General features: G+C 49.6%; 1 protein-coding gene across 1 annotated transcript in view; it reads left to right on the forward strand.

Annotated features, from left to right (window-relative positions):
• CAPN11 (calpain 11) overlaps positions 1-13837 on the forward strand; it is a 40929-nt gene extending 27092 nt beyond the window's left edge. The window contains exons 21-22 of the mRNA XM_040430831.1: positions 12955-13013; positions 13421-13837. Of these exons, the coding sequence (XP_040286765.1) occupies positions 12955-13013; positions 13421-13447 (86 nt within the window). The 3' untranslated portion in view covers positions 13448-13837. The remainder of the gene's footprint in view (positions 1-12954; positions 13014-13420) is intronic.
• The last annotated feature ends 11949 nt before the right edge of the window (positions 13838-25786 follow it).

Here is a 25786-nt window from a genome sequence, read left to right on the forward strand (position 1 = left end):
GGGGCACAGTGTAGAGGTATACTGTATATTGTGGGGCACAGTGTAGAGGTATACTGTATATTGTGTGGCACAGTGTAGAGGTATACTGTATATTGTGTGGCACAGTGTGGAGGTATACTGTATATTGTGTGGCACAGTGTAGAGGTATACTGTATATTGTGTGGCACAGTGTAGAGGTATACTGTATATTGTGTGGCACAGTGTGGAGGTATACTGTATATTGTGTGGCACAGTGTAGAGGTGTACTGTATATTGTGGGGCACAGTGTAGCGGTATATTGTGTGGCACAGTGTAGCGGTATACTGTATTGTGTAGCGGTATACTGTATATTGTGTGGCACAGTGTAGCGCTATACTGTATATTGTGTGGCACAGTGTAGCGGTATACTGTATATTGTATGGCACAGTGTAGCTGTATACTGTATATTGTGTGGCACAGTGCAGAGGTATATTGTGTGGCACAGTGTAGAGGTATACTGTATATTGTGTGGCACAGTGTAGCGGTATACTGTATTGTGTAGCGGTATACTGTATATTGTGTGGCACAGTATAGAGGTATACTGTATATTGTGGGGCACAGTGTAGAGGTATACTGTATATTGTGTGGCACAGTATAGAGGTATACTGTATATTGTGCGGCACAGTGTAGAGGTATACTGTATATTGTGGGGCACAGTGTAGAGGTATACTGTATATTGTGGGGCACAGTGTAGAGGTATACTGTATATTGTGTGGCACAGTGTAGAGGTATACTGTATATTGTGTGGCACAGTGTAGCTGTATACTGTATATTGTGCGGCACAGTGTAGAGGTATACTGTATATTGTGCGGCACAGTGTAGAGGTATACTGTATATTGTGTGGCACAGTGTAGAGGTATACTGTACATTGTGTGGCACAGTGTAGAGGAATACTGTATATTGTGGGGCACAGTGTAGAGGTATACTGTATATTGTGGGGCACAGTGTAGAGGTATACTGTATATTGTGGGGCACAGTGTAGAGGTATACTGTATATTGTGGGGCACAGTGTAGCGGTATACTGTATATTGTGGGGCACAGTGTAGCGGTATACTGTATATTGTGGGGCACAGTGTAGAGGTATACTGTATATTGTGGGGCACAGTGTAGAGGTATACTGTATATTGTGTGGCACAGTATAGAGGTATACTGTATATTGTGGGGCACAGTGTAGAGGTATACTGTATATTGTGCGGCACAGTATAGAGGTATACTGTATATTGTGCGGCACAGTGTAGAGGTATACTGTATATTGTGGGGCACAGTGTAGAGGTATACTGTATATTGTGGGGCACAGTGTAGAGGTATACTGTATATTGTGGGGCACAGTGTAGAGGTATACTGTATATTGTGTGGCACAGTGTAGAGGTATACTGTATATTGTGTGGCACAGTGTAGCTGTATACTGTATATTGTGCGGCACAGTGTAGAGGTATACTGTATATTGTGCGGCACAGTGTAGAGGTATACTGTATATTGTGTGGCACAGTGTAGAGGTATACTGTACATTGTGTGGCACAGTGTAGAGGAATACTGTATATTGTGGGGCACAGTGTAGAGGTATACTGTATATTGTGGGGCACAGTGTAGAGGTATACTGTATATTGTGGGGCACAGTTTAGAGGTATACTGTATATTGTGGGGCACAGTGTAGAGGTATACTGTATATTGTCTGGCACAGTGTAGAGGTATACTGTATATTGTGGGGCACAGTGTAGAGGTATACTGTATATTGTGGGGCACAGTTTAGAGGTATACTGTATATTGTGGGGCACAGTTTAGAGGTATACTGTATATAGTGGGGCACAGTTTAGAGGTATACTGTATATAGTGGGGCACAGTTTAGAGGTATACTGTATATTGTGTGGCACAGTGTAGAGGTATACTGTATATTGTGTGGCACAGTGTAGAGGTATACTGTACATTGTGTGGCACAGTGTAGAGGTATACTGTATATTGTGGGGCACAGTGTAGAGGTATACTGTATATTGTGGGGCACAGTGTAGAGGTATACTGTATATTGTGGGGCACAGTGTAGAGGTATACTGTATATTGTGGGGCACAGTGTAGAGGTATACTGTATATTGTGGGGCACAGTGTAGAGGTATACTGTATATTGTCTGGCACAGTGTAGAGGTATACTGTATATTGTGGGGCACAGTGTAGAGGTATACTGTATATTGTGGGGCACAGTTTAGAGGTATACTGTATATTGTGGGGCACAGTTTAGAGGTATACTGTATATTGTGGGGCACAGTTTAGAGGTATACTGTATATAGTGGGGCACAGTTTAGAGGTATACTGTATATTGTGTGGCACAGTGTAGAGGTATACTGTATATTGTGTGGCACAGTGTAGAGGTATATTGTGTGGCACAGTGTAGAGGTATATTGTGTGGCACAGTGTAGAGGTATACTGTATATTGTGGGGCACAGTGTAGAGGTATACTGTATATTGTGGGGCACAGTGTGGAGGTATACTGTATATTGTGGGGCACAGTGTGGAGGTATACTGTATATTGTGGGGCACAGTGTAGAGGTATACTGTATATTGAGGGGCACAGTGTAGAGGTATACTGTATATTGTGGGGCACAGTGTGGAGGTATACTGTATATTGTGGGGCACAGTGTAGAGTATACTGTATATTGTGGGGCACAGTGTAGAGGTATACTGTATATTGTGGGGCACAGTGTAGAGGTATACTGTATATTGTGGGGCACAGTGTAGAGGTATACTGTATATTGTGGGGCACAGTGTAGAGGTATACTGTATATTGTGTGGCACAGTGTAGAGGTATACTGTATATTGTGTGGCACAGTGTAGAGGTATACTGTATATTGTGTGGCACAGTGTAGAGGTATACTGTATATTATGTGGCACAGTGTAGCGGTATACTGTATATTGTGGAGCACATTGTAGCGGTATACTGTATATTGTACGGCACAGTGTAGAGGTATACTGTATATTGTGCGGCACAGTGTAGAGGTATACTGTATATTGTGCGGCACAGTGTAGAGGTATACTGTATATTGTGCGGCACAGTGTAGAGGTATACTGTATATTGTGGGGCACAGTGTAGAGGTATACTGTATATTGTGGGGCACAGTGTAGAGGTATACTGTATATTGTGGGGCACAGTTTAGAGGTATACTGTATATTGTGGGGCACAGTGTAGCGGTGTACTGTATATTGTGGGGCACAGTGTAGCGGTGTACTGTATATTGTGTGGCACAGTGTAGCGGTGTACTGTATATTGTGGGGCACAGTGTAGAGGTATACTGTATATTGTGTGGCACAGTGTAGAGGTATACTGTATATTGTGTGGCACAGTGTAGAGGTATACTGTATATTGTGTGGCACAGTGTGGAGGTATACTGTATATTGTGTGGCACAGTGTAGAGGTGTACTGTATATTGTGGGGCACAGTGTAGCGGTATATTGTGTGGCACAGTGTAGCGGTATACTGTATTGTGTAGCGGTATACTGTATATTGTGTGGCACAGTGTAGAGGTATACTGTATATTGTGTGGCACAGTGTAGCGGTATACTGTATTGTGTAGCGGTATACTGTATATTGTGTGGCACAGTGTAGCGGTATACTGTATATTGTGTGGCACAGTGTAGCGGTATACTGTATATTGTGTGGCACAGTGTAGCTGTATACTGTATATTGTGTGGCACAGTGCAGAGGTATATTGTGTGGCACAGTGTAGAGGTATACTGTATATTGTGTGGCACAGTGTAGCGGTATACTGTATTGTGTAGCGGTATACTGTATATTGTGTGGCACAGTATAGAGGTATACTGTATATTGTGGGGCACAGTGTAGAGGTATACTGTATATTGTGGGGCACAGTGTAGAGGTATACTGTATATTGTGTGGCACAGTGTAGAGGTGTACTGTATATTGTGGGGCACAGTGTAGCGGTATATTGTGTGGCACAGTGTAGCGGTATACTGTATTGTGTAGCGGTATACTGTATATTGTGTGGCACAGTAGAGGTATACTGTATATTGTGTGGCACAGTGTAGCGGTATACTGTATTGTGTAGCGGTATACTGTATATTGTGTGGCACAGTGTAGCGGTATACTGTATATTGTGTGGCACAGTGTAGCGGTATACTGTATATTGTGTGGCACAGTGTAGCTGTATACTGTATATTGTGTGGCACAGTGCAGAGGTATATTGTGTGGCACAGTGTAGAGGTATACTGTATATTGTGTGGCACAGTGTAGCGGTATACTGTATTGTGTAGCGGTATACTGTATATTGTGTGGCACAGTATAGAGGTATACTGTATATTGTGGGGCACAGTGTAGAGGTATACTGTATATTCTGTGGCACAGTGTAGAGGTATACTGTATATTGTGTGGCACAGTGTAGCTGTATACTGTATATTGTGCGGCACAGTGTAGAGGTATACTGTATATTGTGCGGCACAGTGTAGAGGTATACTGTATATTGTGGGGCACAGTGTAGCGGTATACTGTATATTGTGTGGCACAGTGTAGAGGTATACTGTATATTGTGCGGCACAGTGTAGAGGTATACTGTATATTGTGTGGCACAGTGTAGCGGTATACTGTATATTGTGCGGCACAGTGTAGAGGTATACTGTATATTGTGCGGCACAGTGTAGAGGTATACTGTATATTGTGGGGCACAGTGTAGCGGTATACTGTATATTGTGCGGCACAGTGTAGAGGTATACTGTATATTGTGCGGCACAGTGTAGCGGTATACTGTATATTGTGGGGCACAGTGTAGCGGTATACTGTATATTGTGTGGCACAGTGTAGAGGTATACTGTACATTGTGTGGCACAGTGTAGAGGAATACTGTACATTGTGTGGCACAGTGTAGAGGAATACTGTATATTGTGGGGCACAGTGTTGAGGTATACTGTATATTGTGCGGCACAGTGTTGAGGTATACTGTATATTGTGTGGCACAGTGTAGAGGTATACTGTATATTGTGGGGCACAGTGTAGAGGTATACTGTATATTGTGGGGCACAGTGTAGAGGTATACTGTATATTGTGGGGCACAGTGTAGCGGTATACTGTATATTGTGGGGCACAGTGTAGCGGTATACTGTATATTGTGGGGCACAGTGTAGAGGTATACTGTATATTGTGTGGCACAGTATAGAGGTATACTGTATATTGTGGGGCACAGTGTAGATGTATACTGTATATTGTGCGGCACAGTATAGAGGTATACTGTATATTGTGCGGCACAGTGTAGAGGTATACTGTATATTGTGGGGCACAGTGTAGAGGTATACTGTATATTGTGGGGCACAGTGTAGAGGTATACTGTATATTGTGGGGCACAGTGTAGAGGTATACTGTATATTGTGCGGCACAGTGTAGCTGTATACTGTATATTGTGCGGCACAGTGTAGAGGTATACTGTATATTGTGCGGCACAGTGTAGAGGTATACTGTATATTGTGTGGCACAGTGTAGAGGTATACTGTATATTGTGTGGCACAGTGTAGAGGAATACTGTATATTGTGGGGCACAGTGTAGAGGTATACTGTATATTGTGGGGCACAGTGTAGAGGTATACTGTATATTGTGGGGCACAGTGTAGAGGTATACTGTATATTGTGGGGCACAGTGTAGCGGTATACTGTATATTGTGGGGCACAGTGTAGCGGTATACTGTATATTGTGGGGCACAGTGTAGCGGTATACTGTGTATTGTGGGGCACAGTGTAGAGGTATACTGTGTATTGTGGGGCACAGTGTAGAGGTATACTGTATATTGTGTGGCACAGTGTAGAGGTATACTGTATATTGTGCGGCACAGTGTAGCTGTATACTGTATATTGTGGGGCACAGTGTAGAGGTATACTGTATATTGTGCGGCACAGTGTAGAGGTATACTGTATATTGTGCGGCACAGTGTAGAGGTATACTGTATATTGTGGGGCACAGTGTAGAGGAATACTGTATATTGTGGGGCATAGTGTAGAGGTATACTGTATATAGTGGGGCACAGTGTAGAGGTATACTGTATATTGTGGGGCACAGTGTAGCGGTATACTGTATATTGTGTGGCACAGTGTAGAGGTATACTGTATATTGTGCGGCACAGTGTAGAGGTATACTGTATATTGTGTGGCACAGTGTAGCGGTATACTGTATATTGTGCGGCACAGTGTAGAGGTATACTGTATATTGTGCGGCACAGTGTAGAGGTATACTGTATATTGTGGGGCACAGTGTAGCGGTATACTGTATATTGTGCGGCACAGTGTAGAGGTATACTGTATATTGTGCGGCACAGTGTAGCGGTATACTGTATATTGTGGGGCACAGTGTAGCGGTATACTGTATATTGTGTGGCACAGTGTAGAGGTATACTGTACATTGTGTGGCACAGTGTAGAGGAATACTGTACATTGTGTGGCACAGTGTAGAGGAATACTGTATATTGTGGGGCACAGTGTTGAGGTATACTGTATATTGTGCGGCACAGTGTTGAGGTATACTGTATATTGTGTGGCACAGTGTAGAGGTATACTGTATATTGTGGGGCACAGTGTAGAGGTATACTGTATATTGTGGGGCACAGTGTAGAGGTATACTGTATATTGTGGGGCACAGTGTAGCGGTATACTGTATATTGTGGGGCACAGTGTAGCGGTATACTGTATATTGTGGGGCACAGTGTAGAGGTATACTGTATATTGTGTGGCACAGTATAGAGGTATACTGTATATTGTGGGGCACAGTGTAGAGGTATACTGTATATTGTGCGGCACAGTATAGAGGTATACTGTATATTGTGCGGCACAGTGTAGAGGTATACTGTATATTGTGGGGCACAGTGTAGAGGTATACTGTATATTGTGGGGCACAGTGTAGAGGTATACTGTATATTGTGGGGCACAGTGTAGAGGTATACTGTATATTGTGCGGCACAGTGTAGCTGTATACTGTATATTGTGCGGCACAGTGTAGAGGTATACTGTATATTGTGCGGCACAGTGTAGAGGTATACTGTATATTGTGTGGCACAGTGTAGAGGTATACTGTACATTGTGTGGCACAGTGTAGAGGAATACTGTATATTGTGGGGCACAGTGTAGAGGTATACTGTATATTGTGGGGCACAGTGTAGAGGTATACTGTATATTGTGGGGCACAGTGTAGAGGTATACTGTATATTGTGGGGCACAGTGTAGCGGTATACTGTATATTGTGGGGCACAGTGTAGCGGTATACTGTATATTGTGGGGCACAGTGTAGCGGTATACTGTGTATTGTGGGGCACAGTGTAGAGGTATACTGTGTATTGTGGGGCACAGTGTAGAGGTATACTGTATATTGTGTGGCACAGTGTAGAGGTATACTGTATATTGTGCGGCACAGTGTAGCTGTATACTGTATATTGTGGGGCACAGTGTAGAGGTATACTGTATATTGTGCGGCACAGTGTAGAGGTATACTGTATATTGTGCGGCACAGTGTAGAGGTATACTGTATATTGTGGGGCACAGTGTAGAGGAATACTGTATATTGTGGGGCATAGTGTAGAGGTATACTGTATATAGTGGGGCACAGTGTAGAGGTATACTGTATATTGTGGGGCACAGTGTAGCGGTATACTGTATATTGTGGGGCACAGTGTAGCGGTATACTGTATATTGTGGGGCACAGTGTAGCGGTATACTGTATATTGTGGGGCACAGTGGATGCTATATGTGTATACCAAACATATTTCACATGAACACTTACAATTACTTGGCCCTTGGGGATCTCGGACGCCACTTCAGCACTTTGGCCGGGGGCTCGGCGGAGCTGATGTGTTTTATCCTAATGAGAAAGATTTCATAATAAGGATTTGGAGAAGGGGCAGAGGGGTAGCAGAGCAGGGGGAGGCTGGTGCTGTTACTAGGGGATCATACCACGGGGGAGTAATAAAGCCCACTATAATGCCCCCCCCCCAGTAGTAATAATTCTCCTTATAATGTGACAGTGCAAAAAATACCCCCTTGTAATGCCCCCAGTTGAGCTAATGTCCCCATATTGTACCAGTATATAATGCCCCATATATAGTGCCCCAGTAGAAGCCCTCAGTGTCCCCCATAATTTGTAAGTATAAAATACCCCTTCTCAGTGCCCTTGTAGATGACTCCATAGTACTCCTCTCCCCCCCTTACCCATAGTACCCACCACAATGTGTCCCAGTATAAAATGCCCCTATACAGAGCCCCCATATAAAATAGCAGTTCTTAGTGGCCTCAGTAGATGCCCCTACAGTGCCCAGCAATAATGTGCCAGTAATAAGTGCCCCAATGTGCCAGTAAAATGTGCCCTCATAGATGCCCCCCAATCATGTGCCAGTAATAAGAGCCCCCCCATGTCATGTGCCAGTAGCCAGAGCCCCCCCCCCCTATATCATGTGCCAGTAGCCAGAGCCCCCCCCCTATATCATGTGTCAGTAGCCAGAGCCCCCCCCCCCTATATCATGTGCCAGTAGCCAGAGCCCCCCCCTATATCATGTGCCAGTAGCCAGAGGCCCCCCCCCTATATCATGTGTCAGTAGCCAGACCCCCCCCCCCCCTATATCATGTGCCAGTAGCCAGAGCCCCCCCTATATCATGTGCCAGTAGCCAGAGCCCCCCCCTATATCATGTCAGTAGCCAGAGCCCCCCCCTATATCATGTGCCAGTAGCCAGAGCCCCCCCCTATATCATGTGCCAGTAGCCAGAGCCCCCCCCCTATATCATGTGTCAGTAGCCAGAGCCCCCCCCCCTATATCATGTGCCAGTAGCCAGAGCCCCCCCCCCTATATCATGTGCCAGTAGCCAGAGCCCCCCCCCTATATCATGTGCCAGTAGCCAGAGCCCCCCCCCCTTATATCATGTGCCAGTAGCCAGAGCCCCCCCCCCCTATATCATGTGCCAGTAGCCAGAGCCCCCCCCCTTATATCATGTGCCAGTAGCCAGAGCCCCCCCCCCTATATCATGTGCCAGTAGCCAGAGCCCCCCCCCCTATATCATGTGCCAGTAGCCAGAGCCCCCCCCCTATATCATGTGTCAGTAGCCAGAGCCCCCCCCCCCTATATCATGTGTCAGTATCCAGAGCCCCCCCCCTATATCATGTGTCAGTAGCCAGAGCCCCCCCCCCTATATCATGTGCCAGTAGCCAGAGCCCCCCCCCCTATATCATGTGCCAGTAGCCAGAGCCCCCCCCCTATATCATGTGTCAGTAGCCAGAGCCCCCCCCTATCATGTGCCAGTAGCCAGAGCCCCCCCCCTATATCATGTGTCAGTAGTCAGAGCCCCCCCCCCTATATCATGTTATCATGTGCCAGTAGCCAGAGCCCCCCCCCCCCTATATCATGTGCCAGTAGCCAGAGCCCCCCCCCATATCATGTGCCAGTAGCCAGAGCCCCCCCCCATATCATGTGCCAGTAGCCAGAGCCCCCCCCCCCATATCATGTGCCAGTAGCCAGAGCCCCCCCCCCCCATATCATGTGTCAGTAGCCAGAGCCCCCCCCCCTATATCATGTGTCAGTAGCCAGAGCTCCCCCCCTATATCATGTGCCAGTAGCCAGAGCCCCCCCCCCTATATCATGTGCCAGTAGCCAGAGCCCCCCCCCCCCATATCATGTGCCAGTAGCCAGAGCCCCCCCCCCCCATATCATGTGCCAGTAGCCAGAGCCCCCCCCCCCCATATCATGTGCCAGTAGCCAGAGCCCCCGCCCATATCATGTGCCAGCAGCCAGAGCCCCCCCCCTATATCATGTGCCAGTAGCCAGAGCCCCCCCCCTATATCATGTGCCAGTAGCCAGAGCCCCCCCCCCCCCCCATATCATGTGCCAGTAGCCAGAGCCCCCCCCCCCCTATATCATGTGCCAGTAGCCAGAGCCCCCCCCCCCCTATATCATGTGCCAGTAGCCAGAGCCCCCCCCCCTATATCATGTGCCAGTAGCCAGAGCCCCCCCCCCCTATATCATGTGCCAGTAGCCAGAGCCCCCCCCCCTATATCATGTGCCAGCAGCCAGAGCCCCCCCCCTATATCATGTGCCAGTAGCCAGAGCCCCCCCCCCCCCCATATCATGTGCCAGTAGCCAGAGCCCCCCCCCTATATCATGTGCCAGTAGCCAGAGCCCCCCCCCTATATCATGTGCCAGTAGCCAGAGCCCCCCCCCCCCCTATATCATGTGTCAGTAGCCAGAGCCCCCCCCCCCTATATCATGTGCCAGTAGCCAGAGCCCCCCCCCATATCATGTGCCAGTAGCCAGAGCCCCCCCCACCCTATATCATGTGCCAGTAGCCAGAGCCCCCCCCCCCTATATCATGTGTCAGTAGCCAGAGGCCCCCCCCCCATATCATGTGTCAGTAGCCAGAGCCCCCCCTATCATGTGTCAGTAGCCAGAGCCGCCCCCCCCATCATGTGTCAGTAGCCAGAGCCCCCCCCCCCCATCATGTGTCAGTAGCCAGAGCCCCCCCCCCCCATCATGTGCCAGTAGCCAGAGCCCCCCCCCCCTATATCATGTGCCAGTAGCCAGAGCCCCCCCCCTATATCATGTGCCAGTAGCCAGAGCCCCCCCCCCTATATCATGTGCCAGTAGCCAGAGCCCCCCCCATATCATGTGCCAGTAGCCAGAGCCCCCCCCATATCATGTGCCAGTAGCCAGAGCCCCCCCCCCCTATATCATGTGCCAGTGGCCAGAGCCCCCCCCCCATCATGTGCCAGTAGCCAGAGCCCCCCCCTATATCATGTGTCAGTAGCCAGAGCCCCCCCCTATATTATGTGCCAGTAGCCAGAGCCCCCCCCCATATCATGTGCCAGTAGCCAGAGCCCCCCCCCCCTATATCATGTGCCAGTAGCCAGAGCCCCCCCCCATATCATGTGCCAGTAGCCAGAGCCCCCCCCATATCATGTGCCCGTAGCCAGAGCCCCCCCCTATATCATGTGCCAGTAGCCAGAGCCCCCCCCCCCCCCATATCATGTGCCAGTAGCCAGAGCCCCCCCCCCCCTATATCATGTGCCAGTAGCCAGAGCCCCCCCCCCCTATATCATGTGCCAGTAGCCAGAGCCCCCCCCCCTATATCATGTGCCAGTAGCCAGAGCCCCCCCCCCCTATATCATGTGCCAGTAGCCAGAGCCCCCCCCCCCCTATATCATGTGCCAGTAGCCAGAGCCCCCCCCCCCCTATATCATGTGCCAGTAGCCAGAGCTCCCCCCCTATATCATGTGTCAGTAGCCAGAGCCCCCCCCCTATATCATGTGCCAGTAGCCAGAGCCCCCCCCCCCTATATCATGTGCCAGTAGCCAGAGCCCCCCCCCCATCATGTGCCAGTAGCCAGAGCCCCCCCCCATCATGTGCCAGTAGCCAGAGCCCCCCCCTATATCATGTGCCAGTAGCCAGAGCCCCCCCCCTATATCATGTGCCAGTAGCCAGAGCCCCCCCCTATATCATGTGTCAGTAGCCAGAGCCCCCCCCCTATATCATGTGTCAGTAGCCAGAGCCCCCCCCTATATCATGTGCCAGTAGCCAGAGCCCCCCCCCTATATCATGTGTCAGTAGCCAGAGCCCCCCCCCTATATCATGTGTCAGTAGCCAGAGCCCCCCCCTATATCATGTGCCAGTAGCCAGAGCCCCCCCCCCCTATATCATGTGTCAGTAGCCAGAGCCCCCCCCCCCTATATCATGTGTCAGTAGCCAGAGCCCCCCCCCTATATCATGTGTCAGTAGCCAGAGCCCCCCCCTATATCATGTGCCAGTAGCCAGAGCCCCCCCCCCCCCTATATCATGTGCCAGTAGCCAGAGCCCCCCCCCCCTATATCATGTGTCAGTAGCCAGAGCCCCCCCCCCCTATATCATGTGTCAGTAGCCAGAGCCCCCCCCCCATATCATGTGTCAGTAGCCAGAGCCCCCCCCCCCCTATATCATGTGTCAGTAGCCAGAGCCCCCCCCCCTATATCATGTGCCAGTAGCCAGAGCCCCCCCCCCCTATATCATGTGTCAGTAGCCAGAGCCCCCCCCCCCCTATATCATGTGTCAGTAGCCAGAGCCCCCCCCCCTATATCATGTGTCAGTAGCCAGAGCCCCCCCCTATATCATGTGCCAGTAGCCAGAGCCCCCCCCCCCCCCTATATCATGTGTCAGTAGCCAGAGCCCCCCCCCCCCCATCATGTGCCAGTAGCCACCAGTATTGACAACAACAACAAATAATACCCCCTTACACTTACCTCCTTGGCAGCGATGTGATGCGGCCTCTTCCGGCCTGTGTCCGGCGCTGTACGGCTCAGGGCTCAGGATGCGCGATGTCGTCATTGCGCCGCCTGTACCGGCCTCTGATAGGCTGCAGGCACTAGTCTGGCAGCCTATCAGAGGAAGGGGAAGGGACACGCCTCTCCCTCCCCGCCGCAGCAGCCATCTGTATTACTGTCCTGAGGTCCGGAGATGAGCGCTGCTACTTCTTTATATCTATAAGCAGTACCCGGTGTCCGCTTCTAGAGGATTCGCCCTCTCGTCCAAGTATACAGAATCTAGCCCGGCGCTCGCCTTCTGGTCTGAAGATTGAAAGATCTTATTTAATCAATAAAAATAAGGTAAAACTAAATAGTGTGAAGCCTGACGTGTTCTTTGCTGGATTGGAGGATTTATTCTAGAAATCTACAGGAACGGGATTTAGTGCTGAACATATATTGACCTCGTGGTTGTACATTATACAGATCTGTAATCGTCCTTGATGAGGAGCTCGGAGCGATCGGTTTGTTCATCACTAAATCCCATTCATTTGGATTTCTAGAAGAAATCCTCCAATCCAGCAAAGTCAGGGTTCACACTATTTATTTTTACCTTATTTTTATTAATTAAATAAGATATTTGAATATTCAGACCAGATGGCGAGCGCCGGCCCATGTGACGTATAATACTCAACTTCCACTTCTTTTCCAGGATTTTTCCGAGGCATCGACCTGGAGGGCAGCGGCGTGGCAGAGATGAACATGGGCGAGGTGAGTGATGGGGGCCGGACCCCCTGACCCGGAGGACCCTCACCTGCCGTTCTGCGCTGCTCTCTGTTGTCAGCCAATGTCAGAGCCGTTCATCCTGTTTGTAACAAGTGTCATCTACAGAACGGCCACACGGGGGCAGCAGAGCACTGGGCGGACATCCCCTCCTCTCTGCAGACATGACGGCGCATGCGCTCCTCACTGCTTATCATATTGCACACAAGGGGCCCCTGGTCCGGCCCGATCACTTATAGTAGCCAATCAGATGGCAGCTCTGGATAAAAAAAAAGCTGCGCTGGGATTGGCTGAGCTGCATTTACATCTCACAAGATCATTGTAACCAAGGGCAACAGAATAATGGATGATGAGAGTTCCTGGCCGATAACCCTTTCCTGTCTCTTCTCTTGCAGTGGTTGACGCTGACGATGTGCGGATAGATTTGCAGGGGCCCCTGGGCCCCAGACACTCCACTGTGCCCGCGCTCCCTAGCCTCATCCTATAGGGACATAATCACTAGGACGGAACGTGGCGATCACATGACAAGACGAAAACTGAAAAAATGTTCTCATCGCACTGACCCCAGACCCCCAGAACCAGCCAATCAGAGCCCTGATCCTGACACGAGGGGCCCCGGGGACTGTAGACGGTCATACAGTCACTGTGGAGTGTCTGGCCCCTCCCACCGCGACAGGTGGGTCCCCGTATTATCATGTGTTTAGGATCGGGGAGTCCTGGGGCCCCCACATTCTGAACTGAAGGGCTCGATACACGGGGGCGCCGCTCATCATGGAGATCGTTACAGCATGTCAATAAAAAACTATAAAGACAAGGTCTACCGCTTACTGGTGTCCCCCCAAAATGTCATCTGAACCTCACAAAAGGTGGGTGGGGGGGGATAAGGGGTGTAGACAGACGTGTGCTATGTAGATACAGGAGGACTGCTCCGGGACTGTGGCAGGTCCTGTACGCCGGGGACTGTGGCAGGTCCTGTACGCCGGGGACTGTGGCAGGTCCTGTACGCCGGGGACTGTGGCAGGTCCTGTACGCCGGGGACTGTGGCAGGTCCTGTACGCCGGGGACTGCTCCGGGACTGTGGGAGGTCCTGTGCGGGGAGGTCCTGTGCTCCGGGACTGTGGGAGGTCCTGTGCTCCGGGACTGTGGGAGGTCCTGTGCTCTGGGACTGTGGGAGGTCCTGTGCTCTGGGACTGTGGGGGGTCCTGTGCTCTGGGACTGTGGGGGGTCCTGTGCTCTGGGACTGTGGGAGGTCCTGTGCTCTGGGACTGTGGGAGGTCCTGTGCTCTGGGACTGTGGGAGGTCCTGTGCTCTGGGACTGTGGGGGGTCCTGTGCTCTGGGACTGTGGGGGGTCCTGTGCTCTGGGACTGTGGGGGGTCCTGTGCTCTGGGACTGTGGGGGGTCCTGTGCTCTGGGACTGTGGGAGGTCCTGTGCTCTGGGACTGTGGGGGGTCCTGTGCTCCGGGACTGTGAGAGGTCCTGTGCGGGGAGGTCCTGTGCTCTGGGACTGTGGGAGGTCCTGTGCTCTGGGACTGTGGGAGGTCCTGTGCTCTGGGATTGTGGGAGGTCCTGTGCTCTGGGACTGTGGGAGGTCCTGTGCTCTGGGACTGTGGGAGGTCCTGTGCTCTGGGACTGTGGGAGGTCCTGTGCTCTGGGACTGTGGGAGGTCCTGTACCCCGAGGAGTGCTCTGGGACTGTGGGAGGTCCTGTGCCCCGAGGAGTGCTCTGGGACTGTGGGAGGTCCTGTGCTCTGGGACTGTGGGAGGTCCTGTGCTCTGGGACTGTGGGAGGTCCTGTGCTCTGGGACTGTGGGAGGTCCTGTACGCTCGGCTCCGGACTGTCGCTCTGGGGTCTGCACATGGACATTGATTTGAGCTCTAAATGTCATATTAATCCAATGGAGATGGTGAGGCCCAGAAACTCCTCTGTCCCTTCATAGCCATGGAACGGCAGCAGCATTATTCAGGTGTACAGGATGGCGGCATTGGGTTATAGGATGGCAGTATTGGGAGTACAGGATGGCAGTATTGGGAGTACAGGATGGCGGTATTGGGAGTACAGGATGGCGGTATTGGGAGTATAGGATGGCGGTATTGGGTTATAGGATGGCAGTATTGGGTTATAGGATGGCGGTATTGGGTTATAGGATGGCAGTATTGGGAGTACAGGATGGCGGTATTGGGTTATAGGATGGCAGTATTGGGAGTACAGGATGGCGGTATTGGGTTATAGGATGGCAGTATTGGGAGTACAGGATGGTGGTATTGGGTTATAGGATGGGAGTACAGGATGACGGTATTGGGTTATAGGATGGCGGTATTGGGAGTACAGGATAGCGGTATTGGGTTATAGGATGGCAGTATTGGGAGTACAGGATGGCGGTATTGGGTTATAGGATGGCGGTATTGGGTTATAGGATGGCAGTATTGGGAGTACAGGATAGCGGTATTGGGTTATAGGATGGCAGTATTGGGAGTACAGGATGGCAGTATTGGGAGTACAGGATGGCAGTATTGGGAGTACAGGATGGCGGTATTGGGTTATAGGATGGCAGTATTGGGAGTACAGGATGGCGGTATTGGGTTATAGGATGGCAGTATTGGGAGTACAGGATAGCGGTATTGGGTTATAGGATGGCAGTATTGGGAGTACAGGATGGCGGTATTGGGTTATAGGATGGCGGTATTGGGTTATAGGATGGCAGTATTGGGAGTACAGGATAGCGGTATTGGGTTATAGGATGGCAGTATTGGGAGTACAGGATGGCAGTATTGGGAGTACAGGATGGCAGTATTGGGAGTACAGGATGGCGGTATTGGGTTATAGGATGGCAGTATTGGGAGTACAGGATGGCGGTATTGGGAGTACAGGATGGCGGTATTGGGTTATAGGATGGGGTTATAGGATGGGAGTACAGGATGGCGGTATTGGGTTATAGGATGGCAGTATTGGGAGTACAGGATGGCGGTATTGGGAGTACAGGATAGCGGTATTGGGTTATAGGATGGCAGTATTGGGAGTACAGGATGGCGGTATTGGGAGTATAGGATGGCAGTATTGGGAGTATAGGATGGCGGTATTGGGTTATAGGATGGCAGTATTGGGAGTACAGGATGGCGGTATTGGGTTATAGGATGGCGGTATTGGGTTATAGGATGGCAGTATTGGGAGTACAGGATGGCGGTATTGGGTTATAGGATGGCAGTATTGGGTTATAGGATGGCGGTATTGGGTTATAGGATGGCGGTATTGGGTTATAGGATGGCGGTATTGGGTTATAGGATGGCGGTATTGGGAGTATAGGATGGCAGTATTGGGAGTACAGGATGGCGGTATTGGGTTATAGGATGGCAGTATTGGGAGTACAGGATGGCGGTATTGGGTTATAGGATGGCAGTATTGGGAGTACAGGATGGCGGTATTGGGTTATAGGATGGCAGTATTGGGAGTACAGGATGGTGGTATTGGGTTATAGGATGGGAGTACAGGATGACGGTATTGGGTTATAGGATGGCGGTATTGGGAGTACAGGATAGCGGTATTGGGTTATAGGATGGCAGTATTGGGAGTACAGGATGGCGGTATTGGGTTATAGGATGGCGGTATTGGGAGTACAGGATAGCGGTATTGGGTTATAGGATGGCAGTATTGGGAGTACAGGATGGCGGTATTGGGAGTATAGGATGGCAGTATTGGGAGTATAGGATGGCGGTATTGGGTTATAGGATGGCGGTATTGGGTTATAGGATGGCAGTATTGGGAGTACAGGATGGCGGTATTGGGTTATAGGATGGCGGTATTGGGAGTACAGGATAGCGGTATTGGGAGTATAGGATGGCAGTATTGGGAGTACAGGATGGCGGTATTGGGAGTATAGGATGGCAGTATTGGGAGTATAGGATGGCGGTATTGGGTTATAGGATGGCGGTATTGGGTTATAGGATGGCAGTATTGGGAGTACAGGATGGCGGTATTGGGTTATAGGATGGCGGTATTGGGAGTACAGGATAGCGGTATTGGGTTATAGGATGGCAGTATTGGGAGTACAGGATGGCGGTATTGGGAGTATAGGATGGCAGTATTGGGAGTATAGGATGGCGGTATTGGGTTATAGGATGGCGGTATTGGGTTATAGGATGGCAGTATTGGGAGTACAGGATGGCGGTATTGGGAGTACAGGATGACAGTATTGGGAGTACAGGATGGCAGTATAGGGTTATAGGATGGCGGTATTGGGAGTACAGGATAGCGGTATTGGGTTATAGGATGGCGGTATTGGGAGTATAGGATGGCAGTATTGGGAGTATAGGATGGCAGTATTGGGAGTATAGGATGGCAGTATTGGGAGTATAGGATGGCAGTATTGGGAGTATAGGATGGCAGTATTGGGAGTATAGGATGGCGGTATTGGGTTATAGGATGGCAGTATTGGGAGTACAGGATGGCGGTATTGGGTTATAGGATGGCAGTATTGGGAGTATAGGATGGCGGTATTGGGTTATAGGATGGCAGTATTGGGAGTACAGGATGGCGGTATAGGGTTATAGGATGGCAGTATTGGGAGTACAGGATGGCAGTATTGGGTTATAGGATGGCAGTATTGGGAGTACAGGATGGCGGTATTGGGTTATAGGATGGGAGTACAGGATGACGGTATTGGGTTATAGGATGGCGGTATTGGGAGTACAGGATGGCGGTATTGGGTTATAGGATGGCGGTATTGGGTTATAGGATGGCGGTATTGGGAGTACAGGATGGCGGTATTGGGTTATAGGATGGGAGTACAGGATGACGGTATTGGGAGTACAGGATGGCGGTATTGGGAGTACAGGATGGCGGTATTGGGTTATAGGATGGCGGTATTGGGTTATAGGATGGCGGTATTGGGAGTACAGGATGGCGGTATTATGTACAATACAGTGCAGAAACCTCCACGCCTCATGTTAATAAACAGACTCTCATTTATTGGGTTATACAACATAGTACTGATGCACTATTTTAATGCTCCGCCATATAGTCCCTGCTTCAGTGAGATTCGGACGCATGGAAATATCCTGGTAGCATCTGGCTATGTCATGTGACTTGTACCTGAGCGGTGCAGTATGATGGTATTATGTAGGTGTACAGTATGGCGGCATTATTTATGACTGTTCTTTGTACGTCTTTTTTCATGAGGCCGTGCACTGTAGAGCGCAGTATGGCCGGGGTCCCCCTTTAGAGAAGCTCCTGTGTGGCCCCGGGGCCGTAATACGGCGGTGACGATTGTTTTCAGCTCTGGAGTTGGTGACTTCACTGCTGAAAACTTCTCCCCGAGACACAAAACTTCACGGAGATTCCCGGGGCTATTTATACCTTCGGAAACAATAAGAAGTAGAAACTTATCCTGTGAGAGCAACACGGAGGAAATCCCAGGCCCGACCACCGTGCACATGTATCACTCCCATCATCCTTGACCCCAGGAGCTCACAATCTAATATACCCTAAACTCAGACATAAATCACACTCAGCTTTTATATACAGCAGCGTCTTCGAACATAACCAATCGATCCCTGGGCCTAACCTGTTCATGCTGCGCAGACATGACCAATCAATTAGGAGGCCTAGCCAGTTCATACTGCGCAGACATGACCAATCGATCCCTGGGCATATAATATTTATACTGCGCAGATATGACCAATTGATTTGTGAACCTCACTTGTTTATAATGTGCAGACGTGACCAATCGCTCAATAGTAATCGTTAATTTCTAACGATAATTTGTTTTCCCTTAGTCCTAACAGTGGCACAGATGGGGTTAACTGCCCCCCCTGTGGACTGGTAGGACAGGTGAAATATTTATTGACACTTAATAATTAAATAATTGACTAGACCCTCCCACTTCCAATAAAGAGGGGGATCACCCCCAGTCCCCTAGAAATAAGCAACAATAATGTAAAACAATTACTAACGGGGGGGGGGGGGGATATTTGTGTGCCACTGTTAGGACTAAGGGAAAACAAATTATCGTTAGAAAATAACGATTCCCTTACGTCCTAACCAGTGGCACAGATGGGATTAGTAGAACCCCCAAGGGAGGGCCCTCATGCCTGGCGGAGGATAACACTGTCCGGCCAAATGAGGAATAGCGATCTATCCTAGAATCCACTCCATAGTGTGAGATAAAAGTGGAGTGAGAACTCCAGGAAGCCGACCTACAGATGACATCCACTGGAATCGAGCTTCTTTCTGCAAAGGAAGTAGCCACCGCTCGAGTAGAGTGGACCTTCACAAACTCAGGTGGCTCAGAACCCTGAGACACATAAGACTCCCGAATTGCCTCTTTAATCCGACTGATGGAGGGATTAGAGACCTTCCTACCCTTGAGGTTTTCATCTTTCCTAAATACCTTGGACCGCTCCAGGTAAATCCTGAGACATCTAGAGACATTGAGGGTATGGAGCCCTCTTTCTTCTGAGGAGGGGAGTGGAGCCAAAACTGGAAGAGAAATCCCCTGGTTGAATGAAGGCACCTTTGGAATAAAGGTCGGTAAAAACTTGAACAGCACCCGGTCTTGCAGGAACTTGGTGAAAGGCTCAAAAGCAGAAAAAGCTTGGAGTTCCCCAACTCGCTTTGCAGAAGTGATAGCTAATAAAAAAGTAATTTTCCAGGCAAGAAATTTGAACTCCACCTCCTTTTAAAGGTGCAAAGGGAGCGGGGGGGGGGGGGGGATGATAACCCCCCTGAGCACGACCGATAAATCCCATACCGGGATAGGTCTGATTACTGTAGGCTTTAACCTTGAAGCTCCCTTCAGGAACCTCTTCATAAGGGGTTCTTGAGAAATGGACCTGTTGAGACAGGCCGAGATCGCAGAAGTTTGCACTCTGAGTGTAGACGGTGACAGCCCCTTGTCCAGACCATCCTGCAGGAACTGTAGGACGGTAGGCATGGAAGCGTCTGTGGATGACTGTTGACGACTGGAACACCAATTTGAAAAAAATCTTTCAAATTCTTGATTAAGATCTGTTGGTAGCCTCAGATCTGGAGTGCTGTAGGGTTCTCAAGACAGACCCCGATAGCCCTTCTATTCTTGGAAGGGACTAATCAACCTCCAGGCTGTCAGGTTGAAGATTTGAGGAGATCTGAGTGTCCCCTGACATCAGTACTCTCTCTGGGGGAAGCCTCCAAAATTGACCCCGACTCATTTGAATGAGTTGGGTAAACCAAGCTCTTTTCGGCCAGTATGGAATGATGGCGATGACTGACGCTTGGTCCTGCCTGATTTTCAACAATACCCTCGGAATCAAGAAAATTGGAGGGAAGATATAGGCCAGCCCGAACCTCCATGGGATTGACAGTGCATCTATTGCCACCCGGTTGTCCTCCCTGTAAAGGGAGCAATACCTCTCCACCTTGGTGTTGAACCTCGTTGCCATGAGATCGATCTCTGGCATGCCCCACCTGAGCGTTATCTCCTTGAAGACGTCTGGATAGAGAGACCATTCTCCGGTTGGGAGACCTCGGCTCAGGCGATCTGCAATCATATTGTGGACTCCACGAATGTGGATGGCTGATAAATGGGTGAGGTTCAATTCTTCCCAATCCAATATCACACCTATCTCTCTCAGGAGACTTTGTGACTTCGTGCCTCCCTGCTTGTTGATGTACATTACAGCGGTCATGCTGTCTGACTGTACTTTCACCGCTTTGCCTTGAATGCAGGGAGCGAAATGAAGAAGGGCTAGTTTGATCGCCCTGATTTCTAGGAGATTCGATGACAATAACTTCTCCTGAGATGTCCAGGTTCCTTGAACTGTCTTGTCCAGAAGATGTGCTCCCCAGCCTACTAGGGATGCATCTGTGGTAAGTATGATCCAAGAGGGTTGGATCAGGGACTTGCCATCCTCCAGATGGGTCCACCATCTTGGGGAGGACCGGGCACGGTAAGACAGGGAGTGCACGGAATTTAGTCCCACCAGACTGTGATTCCACTTGGCTAGTACCTCCGTTTGTAGCGGACGTAGGTGCCATAATGCCCAAGGAACTGCCTCTGTGGTTGATGACATTAGTCCCAACATTCTCATCAAAGTACGAATGGTTACTTTTCGAGGTACTTAGAGAGAGCGGGCTGTCTCTTGAACAGATGGCCTTCTTTCAGGAGTAAGATAAATAGTCCTTTCCACTGAGTCCACCACGAATCCCAGGAACTTCACTGAGGTAGCTGGCAGGAGATGGGACTTGTCCCAGTTGATTATCCATCCTAGCTGGTGGAGGAAGGCTACAGCCCGCTGAATGTGTTGGGACAGGATCGCTTGGGAAGGAGCTCTGAAGAGCCAGTAGTCCAGGTATGTAATGATGCTCAGACCCTGAAGTCTTAGAGCTGCCACCACGGAAACCACCACATTGGTAAATGTGTGTGGGGTCGAAGAAATTCCAAACGGGAGGGCCACAAACTGAGAGTGTTTTAGGACTCCCCTGACTTGCACAGCGATCCTTAAGAATCTTCTGGACCCAGGCTGGATGGGAATATGGAGGTAAGCATCCTTGAGATCCAAGGTTGCCAGGAAATCTCCTGGCAATAGAAGATTGTTCACTGACTGGATAGTTTCCATCCGGAAATACTTGCGTTTGATGAACTGATTGAAATATCTCAGATCTATGATCATCCTCCAGTCTCCGGTCACCTTGGGTACCAGGAAAACTGGGGAATAAATACCCGCTCCCTGATCCTGAAGAGGCACCTCCTCTAAGGCCCCTTTCCGAAGATACTCCAGGCTATAGTCTTCTAGAATCTTCTGTTTGCTGGATGGAAGCAGTCTTGTTAGAACAAATTTGTCGGATGGGCGACTGTCCAAGTCCACCAGGTATCCCTGAGATATAATACGAAGCACCCAAGGGTCTTGGATGTGGATCTGCCAAGATTCTAGAAAGTGTTGTAGGCGACAGCCTGCGGAAATATGGGGAACAGGGAGTTCTGAGAATCCAGTCAGATCGGCATGGTACCAAGAGCCTCGGGGAGGCCCGCAATCAGAGCATCAAGGATTTCTTGGGGGGCTTAGAGGCCCTGGAGGATTTCCCCCCCTTCTACGGGAGCTCCAATCTCTCTGGGATTTGGGCTGAGGTCCAGACCTGGACCCATACCTTTTGCCCGACCATGAAAGGGCTGTTGGGGGAGGGACTTGCCCTTCTTATCCGACAGTCCCTCCATAATATGGTCAAGCTCTGTCCCAAAAAGTTTGGCGGGTTCATATGCCATGGCGCAGAGATTATGCTTGGAAGGGTTTTAGCCAGAGCGGACGCCTGCCCGCCTCTGAGAGTGCCATAGTCTTGGAAGCCAATTTTAGTTGTTGTGGAGCAGCGTCACACAAAAAAATCAATAGCCAGACCGGCCGTCTTACAAGAGGCCAAGATGTCATCCCTAGAGACCCCCTGGTCCAGGTCAGACTGAACTTGGGCGAACCTGGCCTTGAGAAACTTCGCCACTTCAGAGGACGCAATCAGCCTTGCGGTCCATCGGATCCTGAAGACTTGATCCGTCGTCCGATGGTACCATGGTCCTCTTGGAAAGCTTGGAAATGGCCATATTCACTTTTGGTACTGGCCCCCAAGAGGACAATTGATCTTTTCTTAACGGAAAGACAGACTTAAATCTTTTGGTCAGCACGGGACCCATTTCTGGTTTCTTCCTCTCAGTCTTCATTAATGACAGGAGGGAATCATCCGCTTTAAAGGCCCTGGGCCCCTTAGAGGTGGAGGTAGAGGCTTCACCCTGATCAACATCCTGGTCCCCCGACCGGATGGATCTCAGCAGCCGCTGGGCCTTCTCGGGAGGGAAAAGTAGGAAAACCCATCCTCATCTTCGGAAGAAGAGGCGATAGATCCCTCTCTAGCATCCTGATCCCCCGATACCTCCATCGCCCGATGAGGAGAGGAAGGTCTTTGGTGCTTAGATCTAAAGGCCTGCTTCAGCTCCTCTATAGAGGAGTTCACCTGGTTCATGTTGGACTCCATGTAGTTCTTCACCCAGTCAACTACAGCATGAACGTCTACAGGGCGGACATCGTGAAAATAAATAATTGTCCTCCAGGACCATTTGACGTGGCATTGAAGATGGCATCTTTAGCCAGAACTCTTCCTGCCCGGTTCCCGACCACCGTCCCCTGTAGACGACATGGCTGCAAGAAACAAACAGAATTAACTGTTGAGTCTGGAAGGAGGAAAGGAAATCCAAGCAAATAGGCTTTTACCCAGAAAAACCAAGAAACACCGCAAGGGTAATTGGCAGAGGACCGCACTAGCTGAACAAAGGAAAAACGCTTGGAAGAAGTGAAATTGCTTCACCAATATCCAAGATAGACAGAGTATAGCATACCCATACACCTGCGCTCCAGGAGGCCGAATGACCACTGGTGCAGGATTTAAATAGCAACCTTGGCGGCAAAAAATAGGCTCCGCCCAAAAAAGGAGGCGGGGCTAGCGCTAAAATCTAATCATCAATAAAAATGACTACAAACAGAGAAAAATAGAAGTACTAGGCTAAGGGGGAGCCACTAATTGTTTAATTCGCCAAAACAGGCAAAAAAAATACATTATAAAGGGGGGAAACACTTCCTCCTAAGAAACAGGAAGTGACATCACAGCCGGAGACGTCACTCCCAAAATGGCGGCGCTCACAGGAAACACGTGGGGCCGCCGATTCCTAGCTCCGGGAGCGTCTAGATAGAGGACAGTGGCGAGTGACAAGCGGGCCGAACACAGACATCCTTACCGCCCCGAGACACCGCACGGGAGCGGAAGAGATTACCCTGCGGACAGCCGCCGGAGACGGCCAAGTTAACCCCAAAGGGGTTCAATAGAACAGGGATCTCCACCAGTCCAAACCTGTCCGGAGGACAGAAAAAAACACGAGAGGACTGGGGGTGACCCCCTCTTAATTGGAGGTGGGAGGGTCTAGGTAAATATTTAATGGACCAATTATTTAAGTGTTGATAAAATTTCCACCTGTGCTACCAGTCCACGGGGAGCGAAATACCCCATCTGTGCCACTGTTAGGACGTGTTCATACTGTGCAGACATGACCAATCAATCAGCCTCACGTGTTCATACTGCACAGACTTGACCAATCGTTCACTTGATATAACCTGTCCATACTGCGCAATCGATTCCTAGACCTAGCCTGTCCATACTGCACAGACATAACCAATGGATCATTGGGTCTAACCTGTCCATGCCCTGTACACATGACCAATCGATACCTAGACCTCTGCCATCTTCCACCACACCTGGGGCCCCGCACGTCAGGGTGTTATTGTTATTTCCTCCATACTCATGTAGCAGAGTATTTGTCAGATATGGGGCCACGTTCCCCCCCCCCCCCCCCCCCCACAGAGCAGTCGGCGGCTGCATTGCTGTTTCTCTCTGTGGTCAGAGATTCCACAGATGGTGATGGCGAGAGGACAGCTGCCCCAGGACAACTGATGGAGGAGGAGGAGGACAGCTGTGGGGCCAGGACAATGGCCTGATTGTGTGATGTAAATATAGAGCACTGTAAACGGCTGACGAGATGGTCGAGTGTCAGCTCTGTGGGTCACCAGTCCCCGGATGCTCTGTGTCCAAGACATGTCCTGACTCATGTGTCATCAACTGGAGATGGGAGGGGGACCTAGACACAGAGACATCAGAATCTGCTTCACAAAGTGTAATGTCCACTCACTGCTGTATAATATAACTGATATCTGGAGAGCGGTGATGTCACCTCCTGTATAATATAACTGATATCAGGAGAGCGGTGATGTCACCTCCTGTATAATATAACTGATATCAGGAGAGCGGTGATGTCACCTCCTGTATAATATAACTGATATCTGGAGAGCGGTGATGTCACCTCCTGTATAATATAACTGATATCTGGAGAGCGGTGATGTCACCTCCTGTATAATATAACTGATATCTGGAGAGCGGTGATGTCACCTCCTGTATAATATAACTGATATCTGGAGAGCGGTGATGTCACCTCCTGTATAATATAACTGATATCTGGAGAGCGGTGATGTCACCTCCTGTATAATATAACTGATATCTGGAGAGCGGTGATGTCACCTCCTGTATAATATAACTGATATCTGGAGAGCGGTGATGTCACCTCCTGTATAATATAACTGATATCTGGAGAGTGGTGATGTCACCTCCTGTATAATATAACTGATATCTGGAGAGTGGTGATGTCACCTCCTGTATAATATAACTGATATCTGGAGAGCGGTGATGTCACCTCCTGTATAATATAACTGATATCTGGAGAGCGGTGATGTCACCTCCTGTATAATACAACTGATATCTGTAGAGCGGTGATGTCACCTCCTGTATAATATAACTGATATCTGGAGAGCGGTGATGTCACCTCCTGTATAATACAACTGATATCTGTAGAGCGGTGATGTCACCTCCTGTATAATATAACTGATATCTGTAGAGCGGTGATGTCACCTCCTGTATAATACAACTGATATCTGTAGAGCGGTGATGTCACCTCCTGTATAATATAACTGATATCTGGAGAGCGGTGATGTCACCTCCTGTATAATATAACTGATATCTGGAGAGCGGTGATGTCACCTCCTGTATAATATAACTGATATCTGGAGAGCGGTGATATCACCTCCTGTATAATATAACTGATATCTGGAGAGCGGTGATGTCACCTCCTGTATAATATAACTGATATCTGGAGAGCGGTGATGTCACCTCCTCTATAACATATATTTGGAGAGCGGTGATGTCACCT

This window comes from Bufo bufo, chromosome 4 (assembly GCF_905171765.1).
Source record: "Bufo bufo chromosome 4, aBufBuf1.1, whole genome shotgun sequence".
NCBI lineage: Eukaryota > Metazoa > Chordata > Amphibia > Anura > Bufonidae > Bufo > Bufo bufo.